Below are 10,933 nucleotides of genomic sequence, written 5' to 3'. Positions count from 1 at the left end.
GCCACCATAAATACAGATAAGCTACCAGACAGAAATGTGGATAAACCACTAGAAAATATAGATCATTAAACTTCCATAACTTCCTTCGTATCATAATATCCAACTCTATGCAATGTGACATGGCATGCATAAACTGAAATAGAATGATAATCATGTTGAACATTCATTCATAATCTTAATAGAAACCAATAAACATGTGATTGCATGCTTTGCAGATAGATATATCAGAATTACAACTAGAAAAGCCACAATGTCACATGCATGGTCATATAGCTGATTCAGAAATACGAATTAACACAATCGCACAACATACACACATAGACAGACATAGCAAATCAAGACATACCATTAGAATTATCAATATCAGATCATGCAAATATATTTCACATATCTTAAACACATCATACACAGAATCATATTAATAGATACCTTGTTTACAAGCCTTAATTAAGTCATATAAGCCCTACAGAAAGTCTAAATACAAATTTCAAAGTCGAACGGGCCAAGGTAAAATTTTTAAAAAAATGGGCCCACCAACCCGTATGGCCCACATGGCTCAATTGGCCAGCCTGTGTGGCCCACACGGCCTAAATAGCCCAAACTGAGTGGACCACAAGGTCATGTGATGTCGACAGTGAGTTTTTCGGCTTTTTGTCGGTCATTGTTTCTACGAGTTTGAGTCACACACCTGGATAATTTTTTTGATACGGATTCAAACACGAGACTTCCAGAATCTATAAACAACATTTAAATGACTAAATTAGCAATGATTTACTAACTATTCCAAGTAATTTATTTGATCAAAAAGCTAACACCCGCATTACTAAACTGAATATTAACCCCTTTTTGGATGTTTGATCACATACCCAAAGATCACCGTAGTCCTGAACACACCTAAAACGTAAGAGGAAAGTTTTGAGTATCTTGATTGTCACTTAACAACAAAAAATCACAAAATTAACCCATGCCACTCACAATAAAAAAAAATTCAAGCTTCAAAAGCCTCTTATGTAAATCCAATAGAAAACACTTACACACAACTATTCGAAAAATTAACAATGCAAAAGATTAAACCCAGAGCAGCAGATTTCCCAAACCCAAGTAGCAAAAGCGAAGAAAAAAAAGACCCAATAATTGAGTAGCAAGTAAGACGCAAAGAACAGGAATGGAAATAAAGAAACAAAATATAAATAAGAGAAATGGACAAAAAAACTAAAAAGTAGAGAAAAGAAAATTGGAAAGAGAGATAGCAACCAAAATAAACGTGAAGTTAGAGTGAGGGAAACATGGAAATTTTTTTGGGAATAACTAGTTAATATTATTATTAATTAAATAAAAACAAACAAAATCCTACCACACTAACCACTAATCAGATTTCAAGAGTTTGAATTTAATCTAAACTCATCTACATAGACGGCCAGAATTGGAAACAAAAATATAATTTCCACTTTGCACACACAGGATTTCAAACACAAGACCTTTGGGTAAGCTGACACCTCACCACTAAACCAGCAAGCTCATTCTTATCCACAATTGAGTGAAAATATTATTTATGTCAAATGATCAAGGATAGGGTTTAAGACAAAAATAAAAGAAAATTTCAAGGAGAAAGGTTTTGAACTCTTAGCCTCACACACATTAACACAACACTTAACCACTAAACCAAATTAACTCACTTAACATAATTTCACAATCTTAACTTAAAAATCAGAATGTAATCACTCTAAGTTTTACTAACACAATTTCTTTTAACTTGATTTTTGGGATGTGACGGCTTGTCTTGTTGGAACACCACATACACCATTTAAATTTTGCTTCTATTTCAAATCATTGAAAGGCTTATAACATTAAGATCTTATGTGACCTGCAACACCATAATAATGACAAATTGGCACTCTTTCTTCCTCTATACTTGTTCCTGTGTTGGAATTGTTAAGATTTGTGCTATGCAGTGATTGAATAAGAAAATATTGACTCACTAATAAACTAAGGTTTAATGATCTATCGTAATTTGATATGTTAAATTAGGCTCTCTCGAAAACTTGATGATTTTGAACAAATTTACAAGTTTTTTCAATGTTTTTTGTTGATTGTTAGTTATTGGTGTTAATGATAATTTTCTTTTGTTTTATTCTTTTTTAAGCCCAAATTGGCCAAACCTTGAAGAAAGCATCAACTATTATGGGTGCCGTGACACTGATGCATATGTGTCGTGACATTTACCCTTCATCACCCCAAGGGAGCAAAACCTCAACAAAAACCAACTTTAAGCAGTTAGCCAAGGATGTCGCGACACTAGGTGTGTTATGTTGGAGTAATCAAGGTCGCGACTCCAAACTTATAGAACCCAGTGACATTGTCGAGGGTGTCGCAATACCAACTAGTATGTGTTGCGACATCAAGAACCCCCAAGCCAAGATTGTGCCTATTTCTGAGGATGTTGCAACACCAAAGCTTGGGTGTCGTGGCATTAAAATCTAACGGGATGAAAAATACTACATGGGCAATTTTGTGTCTAAAATCAACTCAATTCAACTTATTCCTTCCAAGGGCATTTTTGTTAAATGTCAGGGTTGTAAAATCAGTTGTATTAAATTCATCCTTATGCTAAACAAAAAAAGAGCATCGTTTATCATCTATTTGGGTCTTCTCTTTTATTCCCTTCACCGTTTTTAGTCTTTTAGGTTTTCTTTTCTCGGCTTAGTTAGTTAGTAGTTATTAGTTTCTTCATTTTTCCTATAATTTTAACTTCTTTACAATTAAATACAAAACTTTCTCTTATTATTTTGATTTCTCTTTAAAGTATCCAATAGATTTTATTTTGATTTCTCTTTAAAGTATCCAATAGATTTTCTCCTTATTAGCTTTCAAAAGTGTAAAAACCATCTTTGGTTGTGGTTCACATCACCTTTCTTGCTACTATAATCTTCAACAAAGACTCCTTCAAGAGTTATTAAGAACTTCTCAACTTTTTCCTTTTTTTATGTTTTCTTTGATGAATCATCTAAGCATGAACTTGGCTGATGTTTGTATGTTGATGATGAATATGCACTAAATCTTATGGTGGTTGGTTGATTGAAATGTTGCATGGTTAGTTTTTGGGTTAGGAACTAAATCGTAAAAATTGGACTAAATCGAATAGACTTCAAAATCTAGAATTGACGCCTCTAAGTGAACATTTAGATAGGTGAGACCGAGAGGAGAACCTATAGTGAACCAATTTAATTGTCCCAATTTAGCTTAGTGAGGTCGAGATATAATCAGGATTAAATCGTCTAACTGGGTAAAATATTGACCGAAAGATAAATTTTGACTAATTAGGAGTTTGGGCAATTTATACCCCTAATCCAAGAATGAACTAGAAACATGGATATCAATCGACTACTTTAGCTCAGTGAATTGATATTTGTACACTTTTTTCTGTTATTCAATTTAGTCCTCCTAAGTTTAGTTCAGTGTAATTAACATTTGATAACGATTTTTCGTAATATAATGTTCAGTGATTAGCTAGTTGGATTTCTTAATTGCATGTGTTATCAGAGTTAGTCACCTTATCGCCTAATCTCTCTTGGGTTCGATCCTTGGAATGCTTTTTAAAGTGTTCCATTTTAACACAACACTTACAAATATTACAACCGGCATGTCACACTTACAGACAAGTCACTTTAATTTTGATATTTTATGCTAAATCTTTGGTCAGCATTTGTACGCCGTGGCATGGTCAAGTTGTTGGCACCATTACTGAGGAGATGTGTGTGTGTGATGAGTTGATGTGTGTGATTGTCACATGCTTTCCTAAGAAGATAATTGGTGAAAGCTAGGTTTATCCTTACGACCCTTTACTTGTTTTGTATTTATTTTTGAGTTTGTTTGAATTATTCCTTTATTTATTAGTGTTTCTCGTGGTTGCAGCTCTTAGTGTTATTTTTTTTTGTCTTTTTTCTCAAGGCAGAAAGGAAAATAAAAAGACGGAGAACTAGACTACAACAAAAACATGATTTCATGTGTGGACAAGAAAAATATGTATTCTTCTTCCATATAGACTTGAAACAAGATTTTAAGCTAACTCAAAAGCGTTCAGTAACATAACAAACAAAAATATTTAAAGAAGATAATCCAACATCTACCATAAAGATGAAAAATGAATAACAGGAGTCAAATGATGAAAAAGCTTTTCTCATAAAAGATGGACAAAAGGAGACAAACAATGAAACAATTAGTCTCATAGAAGACGATGAGTATGTATCAAATAATGTCAAAACAAAAAGAAGATATAGAAGATGATGTTGATCTACCTTTAAGAAGCTTATCAAAAAAGAGAAAGAAAGATCGAAGTAGAAAAATAATAAGTTTCAATTCTATGCGTATTTCTATATTTTAATAACCTTTTGGATGATATATTTTATCATTTTTTCTAATGTACTTATGTTTGTTCAAGAGAAATGTAAAAAAAAATTATTATATTTTCTAATTCTTTTAAAATAATTAAATTATATACGACCCACATGCAGCAGGTGAGCTAATACTAGTATAAGAAATCACCAACGTCTCTTATGTTTGGTTTACAAGTAACTTTTACTAAATATGGCTCCTAATGTCTTCGCGCAAATTGAAAGATGTACAAACTTATAAGTATCCATTACAATTTACGAGCAATATTTTTTTCTTGAAAAGTCCATCATTTGTTCTAGCTGTGAACTCTATTTAACTATACGGTGATATTGGTACACTCTCTTAATTGCATGCAGTTCTTTAATGGCATCTTCAATCTTCATTCGCTCAAACGGAACTTCAACCGAGCATGCAACACCAACGTTAATGAAAGCAACGAAACATTTCCATATAATGTCATCGCCATCAACCTTCATGTTCTGACTCTTGTTGGGATCATTAATTTGTTTGAGCAATCGAAAATCTACAATTTCCTTCAACTGTTGTAATGACATTAATGCCATCTTACAGAAATTATGGAGACCTGAGCCATTGTTAAATAAGTCATCCGTTGGCGTCTTTCCGGTAATCATCTCCAACAGAAGAATTCCATAGCTGTAAATATCGCCTTCGCGAGATGTTGGACCGCCCATGCCATATTCTGCAACATTTAAGTACATTAAGAAAGAACGTATATGATTAATAAATTTGTTAAGGGGTCAACTCCTTGGGAGTGTTTCGATTGGTAAATCTACAAGATTCAAGGGAGCAGTGTTAGTATAGGGCATGCAATAATTATGGAGCTCATTTGGGTATGCAGGGACTCAAACTACCATAATTAAGACATATAGGTTACTTACCCGCAACCATGGTTCCACTTGAGTTATGGACCATGGTTGCAAGTAAGTGGCATGAATGTCTCAGGTTGGTAGTTCGAGTCTCAGCATATCCAGGTGAGCTCTATAATTATTATACACTCTATACTAACGCTTCTCCAATAAATTTATAATTATCATACACCCTATACTAACGCTTCTCCAATAAATCTTGTAGATTAACCAATGAAGGTAATCTCAGTTTTGTGAGCTAAGCTCTTTGATTTAGTTGACTACCTAACGAATGACACTTGAAAAATTTCTCTTGAAAGAGGTGACTTCCCCCAATCAAAATACTATATGAAGATATGAAATGTTACCTGGAGCGACATAACCAATTGTTCCCTTTACGAATGAGGAAGTTGCTTGCACGAAACCCAGTTTGCCTGTGGCATCGGAAAGAATCTTTGCTATTCCGAAATCACTAACATGTGCAACCATGTCATTATTGAGCAGAATATTAGCCGGTTTTAAATCACGATGAATGATCATTGATTCACAATGGTGATGAAGGTGATCCAACGCATTCCCCACATCTATAGCAACGTCCAACATCTGGCCAAAGTTCAAATGACGTGGAGAGTCACATTTCAGCCACTTATCTAAGCTTCCGTTGGCCATGAATTCCAAAACTATAGCCTTGAAATGATTGCCTTTGAAGTCAACGCTTGAGCAAGAAGTTATCACCTTGACAAGATTCCGATGTCGGATTTTCCTCAAAGCTTCGCATTCCACTTCGAAACTCTTGATGGCCTCAACGTTTTGAAGGTTCAATACTTTGACAACAATGGGGTTTTTGTGTTGATAAAGGATTCCTTTATAAACAGTGCCAAAAGCGCCTTCACCGAGTAAGTTGGGCGCTGAGAAGCCATTGGTGGCTTCAAGAAGTTCCTGATAAGAGACTCGCGAGCAGCCAACAGACAACAATGGCGTCGCAGGGCGATTGATTAGTTCCCTTCTTGAGCGTTTTCTCCAGCAAAAGACAACGATAATTGCAACCAAAATCGAGACAATCAAGATGCTAAGAATCATAATAAGAAGGGCTTGGGTTGACAAAGCACTTCCTTTGTTCTTTGCTTCTTGATTTTCAGAGCATCTTGGAAGGTGTATTTCAGGGATTCCCCCACAAAGATTTTGGTTCCCAATAATTGAGAACTGACTGGTATTTTTGAAAACCCCTTCCTGTGGAACTTCACCCTCTAGTCGGTTGAAAGAAAGGTTTAAACTCACCAAAAATGGAAGCTTTTGCAGTTCACTTGGTATTGTGTTTGACAAATTGTTTGCAGAGAGATCCAAGCTTTCAGTTGCTCTCAACAAGCAAAAAGATAGAGGGATGCTACCATTAAAGTGGTTTCCCTGCATATGTAGAAATCTCAATCCAGAAATCTCACCAATTTGGCTTGGAATTCCACCAATGAAATTGTTGTTATTAACGTATAATTCCACAAGATCCTTGGAGTTGACGATATCAGATGGAAATACACCAGTGAAAGAGTTGTGGGACAAATTCAAAGTAATCAACTTTTCAAAAGAACCAATCAGCTGATTTGATAGATCACCATGGAGTTCATTTCCTGAAATATAAAGCTTAGACATATCTTTGCAATTCTTGAGTGTCAATGGAACCCTTCCTTCAAAATTGTTAAATCAAGAAGAGAGAGTTGAGAAAGATTGCCAATGGAAGATGGAATTGGGCCAGATAAGTGATTCATAGAGAGGTTAAATGTTACAAGGTTTTGAAGCCTTCCAATGGAACTAGGAATCTTTCCGGTTAATAAGTTGCCCCCTAAATCAATCTGAGTGAGTTTAACAAGATTCCCACTTCCTTGAATGTTTCCAGAAATCTGATTCTCTCCCATAAAAAAGCACTTCAATCTGGGTCGATAAATTCGTTACAGAATCTGGTAAAACCCCACCGAATCTATTATTATGGATTGCCAAAACCTTCAGTCCACTGCAGTTGGTTAAAGAAGAAACGAAATCCAAATCCCCATCTTTCCCACTTCCAAGATGATTATAATCAATGGCTAACAGTGTAAGATTCTGAAGCTTTCCCAGATTCTCAGGAACCGGTCCACAGAAACCATTTGAGTTTATATCAAGCTGATCCAAGATCGAGATATTAGCCAACGATCTTGGAATTTTCCCAGTGAATTGATTACCTCCAATATAAAGTATCCCAAGTTTTGGAAACAAAAAGCCTATCTCAGGTGCAATCTCCCCTGATAATTGATTTGAACCCATGTCAATATAGGTCAAAGATGAAAGATTGTAAATCGAAGAAGGAATAGTTCCAGACAGGTTATTCCTACTGAAAACAAGCACTTTCAAGTTGGATAATCTGCTCAAATCATTGGGTATATTTCCCTCCAATTGATTACGTGAGAGGCCCAGAAAATCCAACGATGAAAGATTCGCCAAAGATGACGGAATTCCCCCGCTTAAACAATTAGCAGCAAGGGTGAGAATGGTGAGATTCTTCATATGATAATCTCCACTGCCGAAAGGAATTTTCCCTGTAAGGCTATTGAGGATTAAGTTTATATTCTGCATGCTTGAGCAGTTGTTGAGCTCTATAGGGATGTTTCCATGTAAATCATTGTTACTTAGATCAAGCAAACGAAGCTGCTTTAAATACCCAAATTCCCTGGGGATAGTTCCTTGCAAACTGTTATCGGATAAGTTGACCACTCTAAGGGCACTTAGGTTTCCGATTGAGGGAGATATGGTGCCGGCAGCGGCTACTTTGAGTCTGACGAGTTGCAATCCGATGACCCTCTGGCGATTCCGATCACATCGTATACCATACCAGTAGCAAAAATGGAGTGAAGCATTCCATGAAAGCAGAGGACCAGGAGAATTGGCAGCAACAAGATGTTGTTTCAAAGCAAGCAAAGCTAACCTGTCGGTTTCATTCCCTTCAATGGCGGAAGCAAGTCTGATGGACGTTGATAGGAAGGTGACTGTGAGTACAGCAATGGAAACCACGAACTTAATCTGATTAATAATACATTGGTTTTTCAAGAGAAATTTCTCCATAACTAATGCAATTTTTTTTCTCTTTTTTTTTTTTTCAAATGAACAAGATTCTGGGAGAAAGATATAACTATGGGTGAGGAGTAAAACTTTTGGCAATGATAGGAAGGGAGAACTGATATGAGCAACAAAAGAAATTAAACAGTCCAGCCGTTTACTCATTAATCGAAAATAAAAAAGTCCTTACACAAATATGTTTTTTAACGAGTTGATCAGACGCGGCCATAATATTTAAGTGGAGTTTAGGTTGTTACGCTCCCATTTTTCAGATTTTAAAATTTTAGATGTAATTATTAATACTATTAATTTTTTTTGCTAAATTTAAATTTATTACAATCATTTTTTAATTATATAGTTACCAAATGAGAAAATTTATTATTTTAAAATATCACACCAATAAATTTAACAAAAAAATTAGTATGTGTTAACAGTTAGACTTAAATTTTAATTTTAAAATATAAAAAGTAGAGAGACTAAATATTTAAAAGTAAAAGTAGATGGACTAAATTCTAAATTTTTAAAAAATTCAAGGACATGTGACATATTTTAACCTATTTTATATAAAAAACTAAAATTATTTTTATGAACTATGAGATTTTATCTCAAAACATCAAAGCTTTCATTAATTGAAAAAGGTCTGTTACATAACTCTTTTTTTTTTTTTGAATTACAAAAAGAGGGTAAAATCTTAACAATAATTCAACTAGCACAACTCGAATTTAGGTTATACCCAGAGCGGTGAACACCTTGACCATCAAGCCAACACAAGCCCCATAACTTCGGGAGAAGGGGTGCCTCCTCACAAAGGGGGTCGCAGTGACCAGGCTCGGGCGACTGTTTACCAAAAACACAGGTCTCCGCAAAGTCGTAAGACTATGTATGGGGGCTAACGCCTGCCCAGTGCCGGAAGGTCAAGGAAGTTGGTGACCTGATGACAGGAGAGCCAGCGACTGAAGCCCCGATAAATGGCGGCTGTAACTATAATGGTCCTAAGTGAGCAAAATTTCTTGTCGGGTAAGTTCCAACCCGCACGAAAGGCATAACGATCTGTGCACCGTCTCGGAGAGAGGCTCAGTGAAATAGACATATCTGTGAAGATGCGGACTACCCGCACCTGGACAGAAAGACCCTATGAAGCTTCACCATTCCCTTGGATTGGCTTTAAGCTTTTCTTGCATTGCTTAGGTGGAAGGCGAAGAAGGTCTCCTTCCGGAGGGGCCCGAGGGTTCATTACATAAATTTTTTAACTCATATGATGGGTGTGCCATGATTTAGTTATTATAGTTGTTACTATTATTACTATATTATAGTACGATGTGGGTGAAATACTAAATAATAAATGAGTCACTATTTACTTGTACACATTATTTTTCAAACAAAAATGATTGAAGACAAATATAAAAAAACATTAAATAATCATGTAATTTATTTTTTTAAAACATTACAAGTAAACAATGGCGAAATTAACCATACTCGTAAGCACAAAACCTAATAGGTAGAACATTAATAATTGTGTTACACGAACAATAAGCATTTGTAATAAATACAATTATATTTATCTACGGAAATTGAATATGTATTAAATAGTAATCATATTCATTTATAAGTAGATAATGACACAATATCCATGAGTATTGAGATATTCCTCCCAACAAAAATTAACCTATTCCAACAATTAACTATCTCATATATATATATATATATATATAAAAGTAATTTTTTTCATTATTTAAATTTAAAAAAACCTCAAAACTGGAATATGTACTAAATCTATATTTCTATATTAATAAATATTAGTTTAGTTAAAAATTATAATAAAAGTAAATAAAGTAGAAGTTTAATATTATTATTAACATTTTAAGAGTATTTATGTATTTTCAATTTATGTATGTTATCGATAGTCAGATTTATAAAATCATGAGAATTTATTCTAAAAAAACTCAATATAATTTTGGTCAAATTTTACTACTAGTTTTTGTAATATAAGTTGTAAATTTAGCTTTTATATTTTAATATGATGAATTTTAATCTTTATATTTTTTGAACTAGTCAATTTTATTTCATGTCCTTTTCAAATGTTAAAATTTCAATCATGAATAAAATTATTGTAGTTAAATCCATTTAGTTAAATTCTACTATTAGTCATATATTATGCGTAAAATTGTAGATTTGGTTTATGTTTTTCAACTTTATCGTTTCTAGTCCTTATACTTGTCAAGTTTTGAAACTTCAACTTTGATGCAAACCGCAATCATTAAATCCATTAACTAACCTTTTGTAAATAAATATGTGAAAATAGCAAGTTGACATGACATTATATTTCTGATAATATATTCGTCGCATAAAATTTTGAAAATAACAAAACTTGATTTAATAATTTTAATAGCTTCTATTTTGTTAGGATTAAAATTTTAAAATTCAAAAAAGTACAGAGGCTAAAAATGACCAAATTAAAGTATAAGGACTGAATCAATAACTTATACATAGTATAGAGACTAATTTTAAAATTTAACCTTAAAACATTCCGTTCTTCTAAAAATAAGTCAACCCTCTTTATAACAATGTTGTTTGTATGCTAGATTTTGCTTGTT

The 10,933-nt window shown here is 33.9% G+C and overlaps 2 protein-coding genes across 2 annotated transcripts; both read right to left on the bottom strand.

Moving 5' to 3' along the window:
- Window positions 1–4,502: 4,502 nt before the first annotated feature.
- On the bottom strand, window positions 4,503–8,447 carry LOC107942965 (receptor kinase-like protein Xa21). Its single transcript, XM_016876697.2, has 2 exons — window positions 5,627–8,447; window positions 4,503–5,092 (listed from the first exon to the last, which is right to left on the bottom strand). The coding sequence occupies exons 1-2, from the start codon at window positions 6,900–6,902 to the stop codon at window positions 4,701–4,703; spliced, it is 1,668 nt and encodes a 555-aa protein (XP_016732186.1). The 5' UTR covers window positions 6,903–8,447; the 3' UTR covers window positions 4,503–4,700.
- On the bottom strand, window positions 7,113–8,345 carry LOC107942966 (putative receptor-like protein kinase At3g47110). Its single transcript, XM_016876698.1, has one exon. The coding sequence runs from the start codon at window positions 8,343–8,345 to the stop codon at window positions 7,113–7,115; it is 1,233 nt and encodes a 410-aa protein (XP_016732187.1).
- Window positions 8,448–10,933: the final 2,486 nt, after the last annotated feature.

Source organism: Gossypium hirsutum, chromosome A10, assembly GCF_007990345.1.
Source record: "Gossypium hirsutum isolate 1008001.06 chromosome A10, Gossypium_hirsutum_v2.1, whole genome shotgun sequence".
Classification (NCBI taxonomy): domain Eukaryota; kingdom Viridiplantae; phylum Streptophyta; class Magnoliopsida; order Malvales; family Malvaceae; genus Gossypium; species Gossypium hirsutum.
The sequence above is the reverse complement of the archived record's forward strand: the minus strand, read 5'-3'. Positions and strand labels throughout refer to the sequence as shown.

What these genes read in the sequence shown, in the direction of transcription:
- LOC107942965 (XM_016876697.2), bottom strand. Translation starts at nt 6,902, where the DNA reads ATGTCTAAGCTTTATATTTCAGGAAATGAACTCCATGGTGATCTATCA. An exon ending in AATTGGTTATGTCGCTCCAG is followed by an intron (nt 5,093 to 5,626) that starts GTAACATTTCAT and finishes TAAATGTTGCAG; the next exon opens with AATATGGCATGGGCGGTCCA.
- LOC107942966 (XM_016876698.1), bottom strand. Translation starts at nt 8,345, where the DNA reads ATGGAGAAATTTCTCTTGAAAAACCAATGTATTATTAATCAGATTAAG.